The sequence below is a fragment of the Impatiens glandulifera genome, chromosome 7 (assembly GCF_907164915.1).
Source record: "Impatiens glandulifera chromosome 7, dImpGla2.1, whole genome shotgun sequence".
In the NCBI taxonomy this organism is placed as follows: Eukaryota; Viridiplantae; Streptophyta; class Magnoliopsida; order Ericales; family Balsaminaceae; genus Impatiens; species Impatiens glandulifera.
In genome coordinates, this window is record NC_061868.1 from 3239067 (window position 1) to 3263933 (window position 24867).

The 24867-nt window shown below is 31.9% G+C and overlaps 2 protein-coding genes across 2 annotated transcripts; one reads left to right on the plus strand and one right to left on the minus strand.

The window, feature by feature from the left end:
* Window positions 1-7591: 7591 nt before the first annotated feature.
* On the plus strand, window positions 7592-12661 carry LOC124944703 (ABC transporter G family member 35-like). Its single transcript, XM_047485031.1, has 13 exons — window positions 7592-7741; window positions 7958-8034; window positions 8117-8170; window positions 8369-8459; window positions 8568-9468; window positions 9558-9718; window positions 9786-9895; window positions 9972-10125; window positions 10239-10376; window positions 10540-11527; window positions 11603-11830; window positions 11892-12318; window positions 12389-12661. Exons 1-13 carry the CDS (start codon window positions 7597-7599, stop codon window positions 12659-12661), a joined length of 3747 nt encoding a protein of 1248 aa, XP_047340987.1. The 5' UTR covers window positions 7592-7596.
* Window positions 12662-12701: 40 nt separating this feature from the next.
* Window positions 12702-18039, minus strand: LOC124944702 (NADP-dependent malic enzyme, chloroplastic-like). Its single transcript, XM_047485030.1, has 20 exons — window positions 17861-18039; window positions 17369-17661; window positions 17154-17274; window positions 16989-17063; window positions 16670-16821; window positions 16109-16214; window positions 15740-15805; window positions 15556-15651; window positions 15406-15477; window positions 15233-15316; window positions 15039-15137; window positions 14873-14920; window positions 14656-14709; window positions 14398-14496; window positions 14205-14294; window positions 14033-14110; window positions 13886-13960; window positions 13727-13817; window positions 13501-13629; window positions 12702-13122 (listed from the first exon to the last, which is right to left on the minus strand). The coding sequence occupies exons 1-20, from the start codon at window positions 17888-17890 to the stop codon at window positions 13034-13036; spliced, it is 1947 nt and encodes a 648-aa protein (XP_047340986.1). The 5' UTR covers window positions 17891-18039; the 3' UTR covers window positions 12702-13033.
* Window positions 18040-24867: the final 6828 nt, after the last annotated feature.

Genomic DNA, 24867 nt, shown 5'->3' on the forward strand with positions numbered 1-24867 from the left:
AACCATACAAATAGTCTTATCGAAAAACATGTGGTAAGTGATAAATATCGAGACAATTTCCACGTTGCTCCTATCTAAAGCATCCATAAAATTGAAAAAAGGGTCTTTCTAGCTACTGAAAAAACCCATAAGCTCATTGTTGATCGTAACAACCTTTTCATCTCAATTTATCATGCACTAACTTCCGAGGGCAGTTATGTTAAATCTGAGATGGATCGATATTTCGAGAAAGAAAAAAGTATTGTGGAGCTTAGAGTTGACGTAGTAGGTTTTGGAGCCATGGGTTAGTTTGCTAGACTTTGGGAATGGGGAAAAGGAAATGAAAAAAAAGATGATTGAGAAAAAGGAAAGGCTGATCAGCCAAGTGGGATTAATGGCCGGCCGGCCTTATGTTTAGTGCTCAATTATTATTCATCTTTCTCTTCACTTTTTGCATGGGACTCTGAATTGTGATCCTAAACAAAAATATGTGCAAATACCCTTGTAGAAATCAACAAAGGCAACCAAGTATTATAATTAAGTCATAAAGAACATGAAAATGGACCACTGTATATGAAAATTTTAGGTCAAGTTTAATCAAAGTAAAAGTTGAAAACCCATAAAAGCTAAGGCACTTTAACTTTAGTAAATTTGAGTCAGCCCTATAAGGTTAAAAAAAGACTCCAAAACATTTTTTAAAGTAAAGTCTTTCAGTTCGTTTGTTACTATGAGTTTTTTGGTTAGTGTTGAGGAGTGACCCGAATTGTTGTGATTTTGAACCCTAGTATATATAGGTCTTTAACTTTCTAACGTCGTTTCATCGCATTAGCTATATTTTTTTTCATCATTTTGATGGAGAATGGGATAATCGAGGTCTTTGATTTCAAATTTCGTGTTACAATATGTCGTTTTCCTTATCTGGTTACCGTATTAAGGCGTGCTTGAGCAATTATGCATGATTTTCTTAATTTTTTTTAAAATAGTGCAGGTATGAATACTGAAATATACAATCATGAATATATGAGTTTTTTGTATGGCTTATTACTAATTTATGTGTACAAATAAATAATTAGTGTGGTTGGAGTAAAAGATGAATGTTTTTAGTATAAAAGGAGGTAAAATGGAATTTAATTTTCTTGTAAGCCAATAAAACCATTGGCAGCTTTCCTCTTTGCTTTAGGTTTATAATTGGATGCTTTATGAGTAAGGAGAAATAGGAACTGAAATAAAGCTGAATTCAAAAGTGTCAACCCTTTTGTCACTCAGCCATGGCAATAATAATACTATCTCACTTGGCTATACTATATATTTCTTTAATTTCATCTTCATATTATTTACTATTTTGAAATTTTAATTATTAAAAACACTCTATGTACGTAGTTTTTACTTTTCAATTTCACCACTACCCAATCGAGATACGTACAATAACAGACGCGTGATCCCCTTTAAATCATAATTTTTTTTATTTTATTTTAAAGTTTGAATTGAATTTAAAACATGTGTATTATTTATAAAGGATAATTCTTTTTTATTTGCTAGAAAATTTTATTCTCAATAAAAAAAATGTGTTGTTGGAGGTGGAGTTTATACTATGCTATGTTAGATTATTCAAAGGAATAAATCTTGATTTAAAATGATAATAATAAAATTTTATTTATTTTTAAATATGTAATTGTATTTTGGTTCAAATTTTTATTCGTTAAATGTTAGAAATGGGTCAAGCAAACTCGAACCCGAGCTTTTTTAACCCCAATTCATTTCATTACAAATGCTCAGTATAAACCTATTTTATAATTGTGCTTTTAATAGAAAATAAGATATATAAATTATAAAAAAATATAAATTTTATGATTATAGTTGTTTAGTTTTAAATATAAGAATAATATAAGTTGCACATGTTTTATAATTTTATTTTTAAAATATAAAAATAATAGTGTAAAGAGAAAAAGTAACTTTAATGCCTTTAATTAGAGTAGGATTTTTTTTTTCTCTATTATTTGAGTATTTAATATTATCTATTATTTTATAATATTATTGTTTCTTAGAAAAACTTTTCGTTCTTTCTGACCACACATATTTGTGGGAAAAGTAATCAAATAAAAAAAGTTTTATGAAGAATAAAAATGTTTTTAGGAAACATAGAGCACTAATAAAAAAAAGTTAAAATTCTTAAAACTTGAAACATAATTTTTTTTTTTTCAAAACTCATTAGCTAATTGGTATAGTGCAAGTCTTCATATCCATACTACTTTTTAAAATATATATAAATTTTATTTCATATTTTCTAAGTATTATTTATATGTATGACATTTTAAATATATTTTATAAAAAAAATAGACTAGGCTGTCCTAATCATACTAATTTTTTACTTTATTCAACTTATTATTATCATACTTTGGTAAGTTTTCTTTACCTTATACATATAAATTATTATTTTTTATTTATAAATTAGTGAAGTCTTTGAAATAATAAAATAAAATAAAAATTAATTTGGAGTACTTCAAAGTCACCTAACTTCCTTTAAAAAAATATTATTTTAAAATAAATGTGTGTAAAATTTTGAAGTAATATATATTTTAAATGACACCCCCACAACAATATTCATATCCCCTTAAACATGCTTGTATAATTTTAACATATGTCTAAAACTAAATATTAAGTTAATTAACTAATTATATTATACTAACTTTTTAAATAATTTTTAATATTATATTATTCAAAAATAAAAATCAAAGATACAAATATAGATTATTAAAAAACAAACAGTCTAAGAATAATATTCAAGTATTATTGGGCCGATGCATTCAATGACTTATACCATTAGTTTCTTCTAGGCCCAAATGAAATTGCTAAAATTATTTTATTGGTTGATCTATTTCTTTTTCTTTGAAGCATGGGAGGTCAATCAACTTCAATATTGGGCTGCTCTAGTTAAGATTTGTTATTTTTATAGAAAGAAAAAAATATTGCTCGATAAATAGACATTCAACCCGTAATCGCAACGACCCAAAATTGGAAAATTGACTCTTACCGATTTTATTACTGAATTTGCTTAAACAACTTCTTGAGAATAACATATATTTTAGATTTCTAGACATTGACCTTCTAACCTTAAGCAGATAAAAAAACTTTGTAAATTAGGTTGTCATCAACGAACATTGTTAGCCAATGATTATTTAATTTGACTCCAAGTATAATCCCATCCTTTTATTTTTTGATTTTAAAAAAATCATTTAATTAATTTATTTTTTAAATCAAAGTTTATTGTATAGAGTATCGGTTCGATCCTAACATAAGTCGTCAAGACTTTTTAACTCTTCTAATATTTTTATACTTAACTATTATAACGGTGTATACAACTAATTGATAAATTAAATTAGATAATATGAAAGGGTAAGACAACAAAATTTTAGATTATTAATTTCAAAAATAAATTTAGTATTTTCTTAATAAATAATAGTAATGTGTATTCGAAGCTTAATCCACATTGCTTTCAGAAGTTTACATTCTAACTACCATTTTTATTCATGTCTATCTTACAAGTAAAATTGATTTATTATTATTACTAATTTTATATTCTTCTTGAAGTTAGGTAACATTTCTTGTACAATGAGATTATTATCATAATTTTTTCTTATTTCAAACTTACATAAACACAATTTTATTAGCTCGTCTTGGGCTGGGTATTGAAAGTTTTAATAAAATTTTATATTTTAGAAAAAAAAATTGACTTTTATTTTTTTATTGAACAAAAGTAAGATATTATTATAAATATAGTAATAAATGGATGTCATTATGTATATTTGGTTTTTCATATTTAATCATTAACCAAGACTTTTTATTTTGTATTCTACATTTATTACTCTTTATTTTTAGTCCTATAAATAGAACATGTATGGTATGTTGTAAGGTGACTCATTCAATAAGTAATAAGAATTTCTTTCCCACTTTCTTGTTCTTTGTATTATTTGTTCATAACAGATATCGGTTATACACAATTTTAGATTAGAAGTTATTTCAAGAGAGGATGAGAAGTTCCCTTACAAAGAATTTACGCCTAAAATATGTTATTGTTGCTATACCATTTTGATCCAACTATCTATGGAGTATTTTATATCAAAATTTGAATATGGAAATATTCATCAAAATGGAGTTTTTTTTATATAGATAATCTATAAATTTTGATTATGTGGTCAGTATTCAATTGACCATACAATTTGTGATCTTTTAGTTGTTTGTTAAGATCACCGAAAATAGCGACGAATATTACATGTCAGTAAATCCATTAAAAATGTTTATTTATTTTGACAACAATATTTAGCAACCATAATAGGAGTGGCTAGTTAATTGGAAAATTCATTGATAATTGACATTTTTTTTTTCTTTCTAACAGTAACTTCCGCCGAAAAGTATGAATGATTTGTAATGTAAAATTTGGATGAGTTTTCTTAGTCTTAATGAATCAATTCCATAACTAATAAACATTTTCAATTTTAACCGCTTAACGTTGATATTGACATAGAAAAACAAATTTTAACACATTGTTATTCAAACGTTATTTTCTTGTGTTTCTTTTGAAATGAATGAGAATCTACTTTGCTAAAATAAAAATAAAAATAAAAAGATCTCTATTTTTTCAATACAATTTAAAATATCATTTTCTATTTACTAAGCATTGAAATCAAATCTAATTATATACCCTAACATAGTTATGAACTAATTTAATTAAAATAACCCTAAATCAAAGACATTAAAATAAATTAACATGACAAAAAAAACATTTTGCTAAGATGAGTTGACAAATTTGATCCATCCGATCTCTTTATTGTTATTTTATTTTCCTATTGATGTCCTTTTAACCCATTTTGCATATGGGTAACATGGGAATAATCATGACACTAATAATTGATCATGTAATATTTACAACTTGGTTATTTCTTTGCTTGATGTCACATGGTCACGATGAACTAACTAGCCACACTTGAGTATGGGAATGGATTACATTGGTAATGTTTTGAAAAGAGGTTGAAACAATGTAGACGAACGGGTGTCAGAGTTAAATTTTATGTCGTATCTTGTTTTCGGATATTTTCTTGACAACTTTAGGTTGGTCTGATAGGAAATCGATTTCAAGATAAGTAAATGTGTATCGTTGGGTTAATATATCTGTTAAAAAGAATTACAGTGATCGTATTTGACCAATGCGTAACATCCATAACATAAAGATCATTTTCGAAAGAAAAAAAATCTTAAAACGTTGCAATATAATAGAACCTAGGAAAATTCAAATTGCCACGAAAATCTTTAGGGATAAAGATGTTATTCATTTTGATAGTAATGGTTGATATGGTCTCTTATAATATTACACTAACCATTTCTAAGTAAAGAACAAAAAGCCATAAAGAATGAAATCATCAAAAATATTTAAATAATCTAACCTGTCTTTAGTCTAGTTTTAGTTTACCAATTAATTAATTAACTCCCACCATATCAAATAAATTAATAATTATATTAGTTTATTATAAATAAAAAACAAAACAAAATTAATGCAATATTATTTAAATGATTGTATGCTCCTACTTCTCGTCCCTCTTTTAAGAAAAAATCAAAAATTTATATGTTTTTCAGTTATAAAAGTCATCATAGTGTTTGCCCATCCCAACGTCTATACAAATGACTCTGTATGGGCAAAAAGTTTCAATGCGTCACCAAATACACATAAAACAAAATGAAATTAATTATGTAAGAAAACAATAATACAAACATAAATTCAAAATATTTATTAGAAAAGAAATATGAGGATGATGATTCTCATTTCTCAAGAAGATAAGAAATAAATAGTTTAATAACTTATGTCAATAGTATGCATTATTATATATATTGATTTGAATTAAATTCTCACATGGACTGTCATAAAGAACAACAGGTGTAGTTGGAAAATCAGCTGATGCAATTTCTCTACATATTCAATTAACCAATAATGGTTTATTGACTTCATTATATATATATTCTCACATTTATATAAACATAAACACAAACACAAATACATAATTTGGCTCTGTCCTTTGGAAAGAAAAAAAGGGGATGGAACTCAAGTCAGAAGGATCGATAAGCAGTCGGCTCAGCCGGAGCTTAAAAGGTTTGGGGAGCGGTCGAAGCAGCCGGTCAGCAGAAGAGGACGAGGAGGCTCTTAGATGGGCTGCCCTCGAGAAACTTCCAACCTATGCAAGAATGAGGACAAGCATTCTTAAATCTATCGAAAACAATGATCCATACAAGGTTATGCATGAACAAGTTGATGTCACAAAGCTCGACATCAATGTCAGACAAGAGATCATCGATAAGCTCTTCCGAATTGCAGAGGAGGATAACGCGAAGTATTTGAAAAAGTTTCGTGACAGAATCGAAAAGTAAGTAAAATTGTATAATTACTTCTTTTATTTTTGTGTACTGAAAATGTTTGTGTAGAAATTAATACATACAGATTCAAAACATTATTAATTTTGTTTCATCAAGTTTTTTTTAAATGTTTGACTTTTATTTTAAAAACATGACATAATGGGCAGATTGATTTAGCTTATTCGGATCAGATATGTTTTATAATATTAATTTTATTCATATTATTCAACTTATTTGATTCTCTCGTTACGTTAGATTTTATTTATACAATCACGACTTATTCCTATTTATATGTGGAATAGAACTAGCCCATAAGTGGATTTTATAATTCAAAGTATTTATATTCTAACATGGTTGATTTCAAATCGATCATGTAAATGGGTAAATTTAACTTTTTTTATATACAGTTATTACAATTGTATTTTTCTTGGGTCAATAACGATGGAAACGAAAAACCTTCGTCGCGAAAGACCTTTGTTAATTCTCATTGCGATTGTGAAGTATTTAGAAGTCATAAAAGAAGAAGATTAATAGTAAAAACATGTTTTCACACAAAAATATGAAACAAAAAAGAAATCATTATCTCAAATGTTGGAATCGAAATGGTGTTGATATGTGTCTCTTTGGTTCGACAGTGTTGGAATTAGTCTTCCGACAGTTGAAGTTCGGTTTGAACATCTTACGATCGAAGCAGATAGTTATATTGGCGATAGGGCTCTACCAACGTTGGTCAATGTTACCATGAACCTCGTTGAGTCTGTTCTTGGTTGCATTGGGATTGGAGGGCATAAGACAAAACTTACAATCTTGAAAGATCTTTCTGGTTTGATTAAACCTTCAAGGTATGAAATTAGGTTCTTGTGATTGCATTGTTTCACCGATAAATGTTAATTATAAGTCAATAAATAGTTACAAAATTAAGACACATTAGCTAACGATTGTGGTAACATGTAAGCATCTTCAATCAAAATACAAAATTACCCTTATGTTGACTTAAACTAATTCGTTTTAAAAGTATAATGTCGATCATGATTATTTTTCCAGGATGACGCTTCTCTTGGGACCGCCATCTTCCGGGAAGACAACGCTTTTATTGGCCTTGGCCGGAAAATTGGACCCTAACTTAAAGGTAGGAACAAACCATGTCTTTTCATTTTCATCTATTTTTTAATTAAACATTAATAATTAATGCTGGTGAAATAGGTTAGTGGAGACATAATGTATAACGGATACAAACTAAACGAATTTGTGCCACAAAAGACCTCGGCTTATATTAGCCAAAATGATGTACATGTCGCTGAAATGACTGTAAAAGAAACCCTAGATTTCTCTGCAAGATGTCAAGGAGTTGGATCACGATACGGTAACTTTTAACTTGTTCACAAACTATATAGATTACAAACAAACAACAATTATCACAAGTTAATTAAAAAAAAAGTCATAGAAATTCGGGTATGAAAAAAAAAGAGAAAAGATCATAATCTCAAATGTACAAGCAACCGCTCAAAAATATTTAAAGAACATCAAAAGAAAATGTTATAATTCTCAAAAGAACCTAACTCAACCTCGAGGAATGCAGAGATGTTGTCTGAGCTTGCGAGAAGAGAGAAAAGCGCTGGAATAATTCCCGACGCTGAAGTTGACCTATTCATGAAGGTAAAAAAATGTTTTTATTTTATTTTATGTTGGATATTATCTTACTGATTTTTTTTTCACTTATTCACATTTTTCACCTCAGGCAACTGCTATAGAAGGAGTTAAAAGCAATCTTATTACTGACTACACATTAAGGGTGAGCATTGGCTTTCCTATTTTCCCAATATCTACTCCTAATTTAGGACTATTAGATGTTTATTATCTCCTGTCTAATTTTATTTAAACGTAACAACAAAAACACGAATGTCCACACAAATACTAAACCCTAATCCATTGTTCCCAAGCTAAGAAAAGACAGATTATTTCGATGCATGATCTTTGTGATTAATTCCAGATACTAGGACTTGATGTATGTCGCGATACAATCATTGGGAATGAGATGATTCGTGGCATATCTGGAGGCCAGAAGAAGCGAGTTACCACCGGTATGCTTATAAGCATTGTTCAGTTAGATCAAATTTATTAATTAAAATATTTTCTATTTTTGTTTAAATAATAGATTTTCAAATAATCGTTGAGATTTTAAATTATAGGTGAGATGATAGTTGGTCCAACAAAGACTCTTTTCATGGATGAGATATCAACCGGTTTGGACAGCTCCACAACTTTTCAAATAATCAAGTGTTTGCAGCAGATCGTCCATCTCACCGACGCCACCATTCTCATTTCCCTCCTCCAGCCGGCGCCAGAGACTTTCAATCTCTTCGACGATATAATACTCTTATCCGAAGGCCATATCGTCTACCAGGGCCCTCGAGAACACGTTCTCGAATTCTTCAAAACCTTTGGTTTCAACTGCCCGGAGAGGAAAGGCACAGCCGATTTCTTGCAGGAGGTTACCTCCAAGAAGGACCAGGAGCAGTATTGGGCCGACAGAGAGACGCCGTATAGATACGTGACTGTGAGTGAGTTCGCGCAGAGATTTAAGACTTTCCATTTAGGATTACGCCTCGAGAATGAGCTCGTGATTCCCTTTGACAAGAGTCAAAACCACAATGTTGCTCTCGTCTTCAACAGGTACTCTGTCCCGAAATGGGAACTTCTCAAGGCGTGCTTCGACAAGGAATGGCTGCTCATCAAGCGGAATTCATTCATTTACGTTTTCAAAACGGTTCAGATCACAATCGTCGCAGTCATCGTGTCAACGGTTTTCCTTAGGACGGAAATGCACACGAGGAATGAAACCGACGGGATAGTCTACATCGGTGCTCTCCTGTTCAGTATGCTCATGAACTTGTTCAATGGCTTCGCCGAACTTGCCCTCACCATGCAAAGACTCCCTGTGTTGTACAAGCATAGAGATCTTTTGTTCCATCCTACTTGGGCTTACACTCTTCCCAGTTTCTTGCTTGGGATACCAATCTCCATGCTCGAATCGATTGTATGGCTTATCGTTACGTACTTCACAATCGGCTTTGCTCCTGAAGCCGACAGGTACTAAATCATCGATTTGGTAATAATAATAATATTACGCATTCTATATGCATTCTTAATTCTTTTTTCTTTTTCTGTTTGATCTGCAGGTTCTTTAAGCAACTGCTGATAATATTCCTGATCCAACAATTGGCTGCTGGACTCTTCAGGCTCATATCTGGAGTTTGTAGAACCATGGTCATCGCCAGCACCGGTGGAACTCTCGTTCTTCTCCTTGTATTCCAGCTCGGCGGTTTCATCCTTCCATATGGTTAGTGGACGAGTAGAATTTACAGTAGATCTTTCAAACAATTCTTCTTACATTTCCTCAATTTCAGATCAAATTCCAAAGTGGTGGCAGTGGGGATACTGGGCATCTCCATTGACTTATGGATTCAATGCTTTAGCTGTAAATGAGATGTTTGCTCCGAGGTGGATGAATAAATCGGTATGTGGTGTAGGCATCGGATGGTGTTCCTGTAGTATCTTTATATCGTTGTTCAAAACCTGATTATGTGTTGTAGGCATCGGATGGTGTAACGAAGCTTGGTGTTGCGGTTCTAAATGTATTTGATGTACCTGTTGAACCAAATTGGTATTGGATTGGAGTAGGAGCTCTTACAGGGTTCATACTTTTGTTCAACATTTTCTTCACCCTCGCATTGGCGTATCTAGATCGTATGTCGATGTTGAAATGATATATCTTTGTTTTCATTTGGACTTCATTTGAATGATGATGGCATGAGGGTCTAACTTTCTTCAATGATCCCTTTTCCATATGGGAATTACAGCATTTGGGAAGACGCAAGCAGTCATGTCCAAGGAGACAGCCATGGAAATGGAAGCTCGCCAAGAAGAAACAAAGGAAGCTCCAAGACTTGGAACAAACGGATCTGTGAAGGATACATTCCCCTATGGAAACAATATTAGTAAGAAAGTTTATTATATCTTGAGAAAGAATTAGGGATGGCAATTTTAATTGCGATAGTTTTCTCGGTTTGATCGGTAGTTGATCAGGATTATGTTATATTATTTTTCGAAAAAGTTAGATGATTGCCTTAAATATCCTTATATGTAAGTTTAAACTTTCAGGAGAAATGGCTATTCTAAGTACGAGCAGCCAATCAAATTCCAAGGATTCGACATTAGAGACTGCACCCAAGAAAGGAATGGTGCTTCCGTTCACTCCACTAGCCATGTCTTTCTACAATGTGAATTATTACGTGGACATGCCTCCTGAAATGAAAGGGCAAGGAGTAACCGAAGACAGACTTCAGTTACTCCGAGACGTAACGAGCGCATTTAGGCCTGGAGTTCTAACCGCACTCATGGGAGTGAGTGGTGCCGGAAAGACCACCCTCATGGACGTCCTCTCCGGGAGGAAAACCGGAGGATATATCGAAGGCGACATCAGAATCTCCGGTTTCCCCAAGAAACAAGAAACTTTTGCTAGAATTTCCGGATACTGCGAACAAAATGATATCCATTCTCCCCAAGTCACAGTTAGAGAATCCTTAATCTACTCTGCTTTCCTTCGACTCCCCAAAGAAGTCAGCATGAACGAGAAGATGACATTCGTGGACCAAGTTATGGAGCTAGTCGAACTCGACAACCTCCAAGACGCCATTGTTGGTCTCCCCGGGATTACAGGACTATCGACAGAACAGAGGAAGAGATTGACAATAGCAGTTGAGCTAGTTGCTAACCCCTCCATCATTTTCATGGACGAACCAACGTCTGGATTGGACGCGAGAGCAGCCGCCATTGTTATGAGGGCGGTTAGGAATACAGTTGATACGGGAAGAACCGTTGTCTGCACGATTCATCAGCCGAGTATAGACATCTTTGAAGCCTTTGACGAACTTCTTTTGATGAAAATTGGAGGACAACTTATTTATTCTGGCCCCTTGGGTCTAAACTCTCAAAAGATCATCGAATATTTCGAAGGTATTCCCGGCATTCCCAAAATCAAGGAAATGCATAATCCCGCAGCATGGATGTTGGAAGTAAGCTCTATCGCGGCGGAAGTTAGGCTCGGGATTGACTTCGCAGAGCTCTACAATTCGTCAGCCTTATACAAGTAAGCTAAACATTAGCAGATTCTCTTATTCTACTCAGTTAATAACTATCATTCACACTTAATAACTATCATTAGGCGAAACAAGGCTGTAGTGAAGGAGCTAGAAGTGCCTCCCTCGGGTGGCAAAGACCTTTACTTCTCGACACAATACTCGCAGACAACTTGGGGACAATTCAAATCTTGCATGTGGAAACAATGGAGGACTTACTGGAGAAGCCCCGATTATAATCTCGTCAGATACTTCTTTACATTAGTTGCCGCACTTTTCTTGGGAACTATCTACTGGCAAGTTGGGACGAAAAGGTCAGTTTTTATTGGTTTCTATCCAATGTTCATGATTATCATCTAACACAGTTCTGTACAGGGGAAGCATAACGGATTTAACAACAATGATCGGAGCAATGTATTCTGCTGTCATGTTCATCGGAATTAATAATTGTGGATCGGTACAGCCACTGGTAGCTACAGAAAGAACGGTTTTCTATAGAGAAAGAGCTGCTGGAATGTACTCTGCACTACCTTATGCTTTTGCACAGGTGGTTACTGAATTACCTTATGTTTTTGTCCAAACGGCTTACTTTACTGTCATAGTTTACGCAATGATTGGATTCGAATGGGCGGTTGGGAAATTCTTTTGGTTCTTCTTCATAACCTTCTTCTCTTTTCTCTACTTCACTTACTATGGTATGATGATGGTTTCCATCACGCCCAACCAACAAGTAGCATCCATATGTGCAGCAGCTTTCTACTCGCTCTTCAACCTTTTCTCTGGATTCTTCATTCCGAAACCGGTAAGTGAGAATAAAAAAACATTTTTTCGCATCTTAATCTTGAATGATGGTTTTGTGCTATCTTTTTCAGAGGATTCCAAAGTGGTGGATATGGTACTACTGGATTTGCCCAGTATCATGGACAGTTTATGGATTGATAGTATCTCAATATGGTGATTTAGAGACTACTCTTTCGGTTCCAGGAGTGAAACCCGACCCTACGATCAAGTCATACATCGAAAGTCATTTCGGGTATGACCCTGATTTTATTGGAGGAATTGCAGGAGGATTGGTTGGTTTCACTGTATTTTTTGCATTCATGTTTGCCTTTTGTATCAAGACTCTAAACTTCCAAACAAGATAGTTTATTTGGCTGTAAAATTAACCTAATAAAATCACATTACCCCAAACTGTATCAACCATTCAATTATTCCTGATGAAAGTTTTTGAAAACAGACTCTGATTAATTTAATTATTTGTTCTAGAAAAACATATGAAACCAAACATTTTACACCCAAGAGCATGACTAATACAAAATAGTAAAAAGGTAAAACAACTTCTTCCCTCTTTTACACTAACAAGAGCCCTAATCATTAAAAAGTCATAGAATCCTTCAACTACCTATTATCAAATCATATTTGCGGAAAAGGAAAAAAAACACAAAAAGAAAAGGCAAGTGACATAATGATAATAATATCGATTCATAGATATTACCTTGGGCAGAAGAAGAGGTCCTTCACCTATAGGGTCTGTAGTTTGGGCTGTACATGCAGCTCTCGGCATATGCCATTAGATCTTTGGGCTGAGGTAGACGCGTAGCCAAACCTATATTAAAAAAAATTAACACAAGATTAAATTATTTTGTATGAAAAGAGAACACAATCACCTTCTTATTGGGATAAAGTTAAAATTCAAAACGATTCATTATCCAAATTATAGTTATATGGAAACACCCCATGCTCGGTTTGGACGAGAAAAAATCAAATTTATAAATATATATATATATATATATATATATATATATATATATATATATATATATATAACTAAGCTATATTCGAGAATATTATATCATCTAAAAACTTATCGACGTTTCTTCATTCAAACTCAACTCGAGCTCTAGGTGTTTTTAGTCTTATTGTTTCATTTGGTATATAAATTATTTTCTAGATTCGGATCTAAATTATATATATATGGTCTTACCGAGTTCATAAGCTTTGGCAGCCACCTTGGAAGCAATATGGGCAGAAATCTTCCTGATTTGAGTCAATGGTGGGAAAATGAGCCCTTTGCTGGAGTTCTCTTCAGTTACTAGTTCTGCTAGAGCTTCAGCTGTTATATATATAAAACTTGAATTAACCAACCAAAACAAATCAATATTTCTTAGCTAATTAACAGAATTAACGGGTTTTAGTCAAAGAAAAATTACAGGCAGTCAGGAGCATATCATCATGAACACGGATTGCACCAGAGATAATCAAACCCAGACCAAGACCCGGGAAAATGTAAGCGTTATTTGCCTGTCGAGGTTATAGGATCAGGTCAGTTCTTATTTTCTGTAAATTTCTATTGTCTAAATGTTTCATACCTGGCCAGATATATAAACTCGGCCTTCGTAATCCACTGGTCCAAATGGACTTCCACTTGCGAAAATTGCACGACCCTAAACACAAAATAAAAAAATAATTACACCCTTTAAGAAAAAAAATTCATCTTTGGACAGACATTTAGTTACCTGACTCCATTTATATGCTTCTTCAGCAGTACATTCAGATTGTGAAGTTGGATTAGACAAAGCAAGAATGATGGGTTTCTGCAAACAACTCATTCAAAGTGGAAATAACTATTTTTGACACGCTTATTACACCTCTAACCGAAGAACTTACAAACTATAACTGTTTTAATACCTTATTAAAGGTTGACATAGCCTCAATTACTTCCTTAGTAAATGTTCTTCCCGCTCCAGATGATCCTATCAGCACTGTTGGCTTAATAATCTGAAATATGAGAATTGTTCAATGAATGAGATGACTAAACCCGTTTATAAATTTTTTACTTTTGTTTTTACGTGTGTTGGGACTTGGGAGAGAATGAACATACTTTCACGGCATCAACAAGTTCTCTAATTGGTTCGTGTTCATGAGCCCAAGGCTTCTTAAAATGTTGAAGCGTTTCATTTCGGGAACTAACAATTAAACCCTGTCAAAAAGAGCAATTTAAATATTGATTCAAGCAAAAGCATTATTAATTAGCCTATTTGGAAATACATTCTATTTCTGGATCTGAATCCAAATTCAGTTAACCGCCAATAAATTTCCAAAAAAAGTGATCCAGATATATAATTCTTTTTCCTGTTACCTTAGAGTCCACAAGCCAAATCTTCTTGCGACTCTCCTCTAATGGGACTCCCGTCTGCATTAAGATTCATGTAGAAGAAAATTATTCATAACGAATGAGATCCAATATACACATAAAGTGCTGAAAATTTGAGCAAGAAACATCATGTAGGGGGCTTCCATCAACTTATTATAGAACAAATAATTATGTTTAATTCCTGAAAATATCAACCACTTACTTGTTTTGACATCTCAAGAGCTATAAGCTCTGCAATACCAGTCCCAGCCTGAGGTATTATAAACCAAGAGTGCAATTAAAACATGAAAAATAAAATGTTTAGGAAAATCCTTTGCCCGTGATGGGGTTTAACTATAAGAAGAAAAGAAAAAATATTTAAAGTGCACCTCTCCAGCTCCAAGAAATAAGAAAGTTTGCTCGGCTAAGGTTCCTCCAGTTAACTTCAAAGAAGCAATAAGACCAGCAAGAACAACAGATGCTGTTCCCTGATATTAAATACACAATGTAAATATTCTATACCGATAATGCCCCTCTCTTTCCGACATTACTCAGAACAAAAAAAAATGTTTGAGCCGTTAACCTGTATGTCATCATTGAAAACAAGATGTGTGTTGCCATATTTGGCAAGAAGATCAAAGGCATTATGATTTGCAAAATCCTCAAACTGAAAAAATGGAAATCAATCAATCAACCAACCTAGATAATAAGATTAAACAAAGGTTATATTTAATAATATTTTATTAAATCATGAACCTGAATAAGGACTTTCTCCCCGTAGTTTTGCTTAACTGCAGTCATAAATTCTTGTAGAAGTTCAGCATATTCCTGGAAAAAAAAAAAAGACATATCAATTAATGGATCGATCCTCGTATCAAAATTTAGAACGAAACAATGATCTTATACCTGTCCAGTTGCCCTTCTTCGTCTAAGACCAATGTAGAACTCATCATTAAGCAGCTTTTCATTATTTGTTCCCACATCAATAGTAACTGGCAAGCACTGAAATTGATAAAAAAAAAAATGAAGTCTTGTCTTTTAATAATAGATTTCAATTGAAAAAACATAAATAAATAAATAAAATACTTACAGCAGAAGGACGGATTCCTCCAAGTGCGGTGTACAAAGATAGCTTTCCTACTGGTATCCCCATTCCCTTCACATTCCCAAAAAAATCCAGCATATTAGCCTTCAAACTTAGAATTTTATGACTCATTTCCAAAATATCTAACACTGAATTCCAAAGGCCTTGTTTGATCTATGGCTATTTGAATAATCAGGTGGTTATTTTGAAGAAAAAAAACTTGTTTAGCCTAGAAATGGGTTATTTGGGTAAAATGACATAAATATTCTTATTATTTAATATTTTAAAATGTTATAAGAAATAAAGTAAGGTAATTTGATATTTTGGTGGATGATTAACCCACAACAAACAAGGCTTAATTATGTTGCATTTTACCTGACAACCAAGATCCCCAAGACCCAAAATTCTCTCCCCATCAGTAACAACAATGACCTGAATCTTCCTCTGAGGCCAATTCTTCAATACCTCAAGAACCTTCCCTCTGAAGAAGAACATATTGTTAGCAAGCACACAAAGCTTCAGAATTCTTAAAATATTAGTTACTATGTTATGGACTAGAGCATAGATAGAAGTACATTTCGCTTAACATACACCAAAGGCTCGTTGTACGTTTAAAAATTACTCAAATTACTTGTCGTTGTCAGTTATTGTTTAACTCCGCTAAATTCAAGTCTATCTCTACACAATTTATGCAATCTCTTTATCTCAATTCTTGGTTAATTTTCTTTTTTCTTTATAAAAGTCACAGAGTTAACCAAAATATGACGATGAGAAGTAATTTGAGCTATTTTTAAAAGTTGAGGAAACAAAATGAGTTTTTAGTGCAAAATGAGCTTCATCCCTAGTAATTAGTATTGAATGAAGGCCTTATGTTGAATATGGAATGGGTTAGTCTAGGTCTGTTACATAGAACTAATGAATTTCCTTGTATCTTACTTCTCATTCAAACTGATGAAAAGACCCTGAGGACGCCTGAAAATGCTGCCATATTTCTGGCATGCCTTTCCTACAGTTGGTGTGTAGACAACTGGTAGTAGTTCCTCAACATTCTCAATCAAAAGCTTGTAAAAGAGTCTTTCATTCATCTCCTGCAAGACAAAAAGGTTACAATGGCATCAAAATCTTAGAAAACTTGTTTCTCAATCCAATTTAGATTTTGCCACAAATAAATTTGGAAATTTTCCAATTTTTTTGCCTTTTCTTAATAAAATTGTAGTTGGATTAAAGAAAATTGAGCTAGATGAATGAATTTTACCTGTAGATCCATCATGGCCATATATCTCTGCAGGGGTACTTGATACTGTCGAATGCTGTGCATCATTTTCTTGACCTAGATGAAGAATGAAAGACAGGTAAAAAAAGAAGAAGAAGAGGGAATTCCATAACATGAAACAAATTCAGCTTATAATTTATAAATCACCTGAAGATCATGTGAAATAACAACTGGAGGAAGAAGACCACGCAAGTAATGAGTGTCCCTCTCTTTCGCAGAGAAAGCAAGCCCTTTGTTGTGATGCGGATCACGTAACAATGAATAACCACTTCATTTCAGAAGTTCACAAAATAAGAAAACAAAACAAAACAAAACATAGCAATGATTAAGTCTATGAATCGTATACGTTTCTCAATTCTCACCTCGCAACGGAAACTGTCCACGGAGTTACAGCATGATCCTCAGAGGCAGCATCCTCGCCATACACATCGTCCACTCCGCCACCAAGAGCAGTCTTAGGTTCCGTATCAACAACTGAAGACGAAGATCCATCTCGCATCTCTTTCAAAGTGTTCTCCATCACAACAGAGTGATTCCTCTCTCCCGGCCGACCATTCGCGCCCGACGAAGTCGTCATCATCACCACCATCGGTGCATGCATTCTCCTCTCCGAATGACATGACAAACTTCTCGAAATACCGGAAAGCGAATTGTTCTGAACAAAATAAATGCAAAACAATCAGCTCAATGAGATTATCGAAATGTAACCGCCATAGATCTAACGAAAACGAAATAAATTGGATAATTCAGCATTCATAGTCGAAATTAAAAGTTGAAACCACGTTAGCTACACATTGTAATCATCAAATTCGAAGAATCTGTTGAAATGAGTTAATCTAGTTCAGTTACATCACCAGAAAAGTGCTTCCGCTTAAGGAAACCATGGCGAAATGGCTTGAAAGATGTAATTAACGATCGGATTTCTTCGAAGGTTTATCTTCTTCCTTTGGAGAAGAAGAATGTATGAAGAGATAATAGAGAGAGAAGAATGAGTTCAGGTTTGCAGCTCTCTCTCTCTCTATATTTGGAGAGAGAAACTGGGGAGCACCATTTTCATTGTCTTCTTCTACTACAGTTAATCGTTTCTTACCAAACAAGGCCTAATAATTTTGGGTCCCACTTTGAAAATGAACGGTTGGATCTTGACGATGGAGGTATGGATAAAATGCTTACGATATAGAAGATGCTGACTAGACTACACAGTGTTCATCATTTTCCAATCTCGGTGAATAGTAAATAAATTGTTTTTTTAAATTAAATAAACTATTAATGGTTTATTTTGAGTCCACGTTTTGCAACATAGGTCTTGTTTTATTTGAATCTTGTATAAAATTAATTATTTGTTCTTACAAAATATATAGATTAATTGATTTGAAATTAACCTAGAATTTACAGTGATAGCAGCGATCGATTTGTTTACTCTATAACGTTATTATTATGATTATGAAGATAGAATAAATTTTATTGAGAAAATTAGTAGAGGGGTAAGTGAACTAATTGATTTTTTTTTAAATTTTTGAACCCGTTAATGTTAATTTTTATGTTAGGTGGTTAGTGAGATGTTTTCCTTATATTTTCATGGTTAATCTTGTTGTGTTTTGTTTCGGGTATAATGTGTGACAAGGTAAACTATTACTTTTATCTAACGATTGTTATTTATATCAATTTTATTTTTAAACTCATTCGTGGACTCGTGATGCTAATCAAAACCTTTCATTCACTTCGAAACCAAGAAAAACGTATTCTTTAAATTATGAAAAATAAAATAGTGAAAATTATATTTAATTTATTGGGTTAATTGTTAAAGTTAATAAGATAGTACATATAATAAAAATTAAACATATATATTTTAATAAATAATTTAAGAATTAATATAAATTTATCTTATTTAAAAATATAAAATTGTTAAATTTGATTTTAAATGTGAACACAATAAAATTTAAGTAAAAGTCATTTTAAAATTGTATTAAATTTTTCTATGTTAATAAAAGAAGATGAATATAATTTATGACTACAACTAAATAAATAAATAAAAAGACTTTTAAATGGAGTTGGGGTATTAGCCTAGTTGGAATCAAACATACTTATAAATATTTTTAATTTCCTAAATAAAAAACATACTTATTTTATGTCATTAACATTAAAAAAAAACTTAGACTTTTAAATGGAGTTGAAAAATAATAACCTTGGAAATATCGAAGGCCTTGTTTGATGTGACTATTTTGAACAAAATAAATAAAATTTATAAAAAATAATTTATTTGAATTCTATAAGTTACCTGTTTAATGAACCATTTGTTGCCACATAAACGATCTGATCATTAATAGTATAAAAATAATTCAACTAACCCAATAATGCATATTTCGTTTTCATGTATTAAAATTGAATTAAAAATGAAAATATGTTTATTTGGCGGAAATAACAAAGAAAAGAGAGTTCATTGAGGATGATTGATTGATGGTGGAAACGAAGAGAGAGAAATCATATGACAGATGTTATTGGATTGCATTGCATTCTCCATCACACAAAATGCCAAGCTTGTTTGATGTGTGCTTATTTTAAAAAAAAGGTTAATATAAAAATAAGAAAAAAAAAAAATTTACAATTAGTTTATGGTTTTGCAAATATGTAAAACAAATAGATATAGTATAAGATATAATGATAGAGATATAACTTAAATTAAATAATGTTGTTATTAATAAGGCACACAGTTTTAAGTGGGTAAGATATAAATTCATTTAAAATTGGTTATGGTTCCCATTATTGGTAGAGATTGCCATTATTGTTGGTAGAGATTGCGCTATATGAATTCTTATAGGAGAAGTTGTGAGATTTTAAACTCTCTTAAAAAATATTATTGTTTGAATTGATTGTATTAACTAATGATAAATGAATGAAAAAAATGATGTATTATGATTAGTAGTTAAAGAATGTGTTGCGAAGAAGTGGAGACGGTACTTCACTTGCTTTTGCATTGTAAATGAGTGACTGTGATTTGAAACATACTTTAGGATGTTTGGATAGAAACTGTGAGCTTGGTTGGATTGAGCCGATATGTCCATATCCCGATTATTTTATGGAGGACTATTTGGCTAAAAAAATCGTAGGACGTTCAATGATCGCGGTCGACCAATGCGTTTACTCCACAACGATATTATTATGACGATATGGGAGATCTTTTCTAGAAAGTCGGTAGAAGCGGTCGATGAACTCATTTGAACTTCTTCAGAATCTCTGATCTTGTTAACGCTAGATTTTATGTTGTGTTTGTTTGTTGGTGAACATTTTTTACTTATGTTTTCATTGTTGCTCTCAAATGGTTAATTTCGTTGTATTTCGGGTGTGTTCGGTGACAAGGTGAATGTTTTTATATTTTTTTATCGTTGTTCTTAAACGACTATCATTTAAATTATATTGTATAGACTTATTTTTTAAAAAAATTATGATTATTTTATAAATAGTTTATGGTTGAAAAAATACATGATCACTCATAGAAATGTTATAAGTCAAGTAAGAAGTTGTATAAGGCTCCTCGCCCATAGTGAACTCCTATCATTTTAGGATTTTTTGTGTTATGGATGTTAAACTTTTTTTTTTTTTTTTTGTATGATCATGATAAAAGTTAGGATGATTATGGTGTATTTATACTTTGGATAATAAGAGTAGTTTTTTAAGAGATCAAAAATCAAGTATGTGTTCAATTATCACTTAAAACGAAAATCGGGTTATGCAAACTTTCAACATTACTATTCTTCAATTGAAGACATCAAATGCTTTGGGTTAATTTAGGGAATAAGAATGTCTAAATCTTTTTCATTTATTAGTCTTATAAACAAGGTAGGGTAAAGCAAGTTATGTAGTCGCTTTAGGTCTCTAAAAAAATTAAAAATACATTATCAATGTTTGAACTTAAGACCTCATATAAAATTATTATATCATTTATCCAACTAAATCAAACTATTTATATTAAATATAATACAAAATTATTAATATTTCAATATAACATAAAATATAACAAATTATATAAAAAATGATAACAATTTTAGTTTTCGTCTACGATCCCAAACTTCGAAGTTGGCCTGGTTATTCATAATAAAATTATTATGAATGACAAGGGTATAAAGAAGTGATGTGTTATGATTATTTGGTGTTGTATGAGTCGCAAAACTGAAGAGGCTTCTCATCTGCTATTATATTGCAACTTGAATCTAGCATTTGGAATAAAAAATTATTGAGTTATTTTAGGCGTCATTAGGTGGGTTAAGATGTTTGGATTATGGCTTCTTAGGTAATCAAAGACATCATTCTAATTATTTTTAGTCGAAATTGAATATAATTATACAAATTTCAACAATTCTAGATTTTTTCACACATTTTATTCATATTGTTATTATTTTGATCTTGATTTGTTAATAATGTAATTGTTAATAATATATTACATGTTTGCGTTTTTTTATTTGAATGTTAGAAGCTAGTATGACCATACAATTATGAATTTTACTTTATCTTAAGATGTTCTAAGTCGAAAACGTATACGTGACCTTTGATATTGTAGGAACCAACTCTTGTACTCAAGTAACTTAATATTTTTGTGTTGTTCAAGAGGTGACAAATGTGTTTTTGTCAAGTTAGACATCAAAAAAGATTATGATCACGTCAATTGGGAGTTTTTGTTTGATGTAATAAGCAGAATGAGAATGAGTGCGAAATGGATTTGGTGGATTAGATTTTGTATCTCGGCGTTTAAGTTTTCTATCATTATTAATGACAACTCTCTGAGATTTTTCGAGAGTTTTTGAGGGATTAAACATGGTGATTCACTCTATCATTTCTTGTTCGTTATTGTTATGGAAACTCTCTAAAAAAAAGGATGATGTTCGTAGAAAACTCGGGACTCATCCGTTGAGTGAGTTGTGAGTCAAGAAGATATCCTTTTTTCCAAGGATGATGATGGAAAATGTGTTGGGATTTAGAATTGGTGGTCTTTCTTCAACATATATTAGAATGTCATTGAGTGCTAAATTACGATTCAAGGTCTCTTAGGACCCGATTATCACTAAAATGGAATTTAAATTGTCTAGATGAAAAAGTAAAATAATTTCAAAAGGGGGTCAGATTATCCTCCTTAAGAGTGTGTTGTCATATATGATGTCTTAATTCTTTCTTCCCAAGAGTATAGCGGTAAAAATGGAGAGAATAATGTGTAAATTTTTATGGGGATCTTCTAACTCATCATTTTATCATTTGGTTAGTTAGAATAAGATTAAATGTTTTATCATTTGGTTAGTTAGAATATTCGAGATTTTATTTCCTTTAATAAGGTTTTTCTACAAAATGGTGTTTTAGATTTGTTACGGAACCGAATAGTCTTTGGGCATCGATGATCAAATGTAAGTATGATTACAATTGATCTGGTTGTTTCACAAAAATATTTAATTATATAATGGGGTGTATAATTTGGAGGGGAATTTATTCTATGTGGAAAAAATTTCATGAGCAATCTAGATTCATTGTGGGGGATGATCCTTCGATCAGTTTTTAAGACGACATTTTGTGTAGTGTCAAAATTCTATCTACGACGCATCATGAGTTTGCTTCCACTGTTATAGGTAGAAATGCCACAATTAACACGGTGTAAATTGCATCATTAGCGACTGCAGAAACTGTCGCTAAAATTATTAACTTCGTCGCTAATAAATATCAACGACGACGAATCAAACCATCATCATTCGTCGCAGAAAAGGTCATCGCTGAAAGACAATAACTTTTAGTGACAACAGATTATTCGTTGTTGCTGATGTTGTTAACTATCAGCGACGAAAGATCCTCATTTTCCTTTAACTATCATTTTCCAGGTTCTGTATATCCAGTCAGTCCTTCAAGAACTTTCTACGTTTCTCCGTTACTCAAAGACATAATAACCGTTATATCTTGCCAAGTAAGTCGAGCGAATACATCTCCGATGAAATCCGTATTAGTCATCTCCTTCCACAAAGTCTCGCTCAAAGGAGATAAACCTCCGCTAACTAAGACATTCCCTACCGGTTTGTTCGATTTTATCTTCATCACTACCTCGCTTTTCTACATCGATCGATAAGCTAATAAGATAGGTATCGTCTCTAATTATAAATTCTTATAAGAATAATCATCATTGACAATACACAAATTGCAATTAACTATTCGATTACCGTATCGAATTGAAGATTTGAAATTTGAAAATAACTAACCAGATCAATGGAAGCGATAAGTTACAAAGAAGATTGGATGCAAAGAAAAAGAGAGGATATTTAATTTAAGAGAATGGTGAAGTGTGAAGAAGGGCGTTGAGAATGTGTGTGAGAGAGTAGAGAAATGAAAACGGGTTTTGTGTGAAAGAGAGAATCAATGGGTTTTAGCAGATCCTCATCTCTTTTGTAGCGACGTCGTTTATAACGAAAATCATCGCTGATAATAATTATCAAGGACAGTGTTACTTTGTTTTTACTGATATTTTTTTTATTAGCGACGGTTCTTTGGTTTCCGCCGCTAATAAAAAATATCAGCGACGGCAAAACAACATCGTCGTTGATAAAAAATATCAGTGACGACAAAACAATGTCGTCGTTGATAGGTCGCTAATAATCATTATTCTACTAGTGTAAGGATATGTTTGATCATCGATCTAGTGGTTTCGCTAGCCAAATTAAATATAGAAGAAGATTAAACATTATGGAGAGTTCGTCCCACAATAAAGTTTTACTTTTGTTATGACGCAAACAAATGTTCCTGTTTGAACAAAACGTTATGCATTGTCAATACATGAATAGATTCCATGTAAGACATTATTACAAGTTGTTCGTTAAGATGATTTCATATAATTTTTGTTTAAATAAATTTTGGAAGTCAATGATTTCATCCAATATCTCGTTTTTTAGATGAAGCGTTATTCACGGTACATGAAACAATGTTGTATTATGGTTAGTCGTATGTGTCACGAGAGGTTAAATCGGTAACTCATTTACTTTTGTATTGTCGAGAGTTGACTAGTATCTAGAGTCTTTTGTGGAGTATCATTGTGATTCATTGGGTGATGACCGAGTCTTTAGGTACCTGTTGGAAAATTTAGATTGATGCGGCTAATATGCCAATTGCCAGTCTTTATATTTGAGTTATCATCTCAATTATTTTTTGGTGGACTATCTGGTGGAGAAAAATTGACGAACTTTCATGATCGTAGATGTTTGATGTGCATCATTAATATTGTTATTATTATAATAATTTATGAGATTAATTCTAGAAAGTCGGTAGAGTACTCGGGGAATTAATTATTTTTCTCGAGATTTATGAGCTTGATAACTTATTGAATAACGCTTTATTATTATTTACTTTTTTTTCATGTTATTTTTTTTCGTTGTGCTTAAACGATTTTAATTATTTTTAATATAAATAGATCATTTTAAATATATATATATATATATATATATATATATATATTTGTGTTGGTGTGTTTAAATGACTTTTTTTTAAAATAATTTTAAAAAAATGTTAAATTCGTTTTAAATAATTAAAATCAACTTAATACGCTAATATTAATATGGAGTTATCGATATAATCAATAATTTAGATTCAAGAACAAAATTTGAGCCAGAAAAGTAAATTCTTAAAAGAAAATGCACCACAGGCATTGACATTGACACCCAAGGCTAAAGTTTACTTCTTATTTTGATTAATATATATATATATATATATATATATATATATATATATATATATATATATATATATATAATTGAAAAGTTACCTGGTAAAGACTAGTCACTAGTAGAGCAAAATTGACATTTCTATACTTTTTTTTAATACGCCAAAGTAGGAAAGTTCTCAT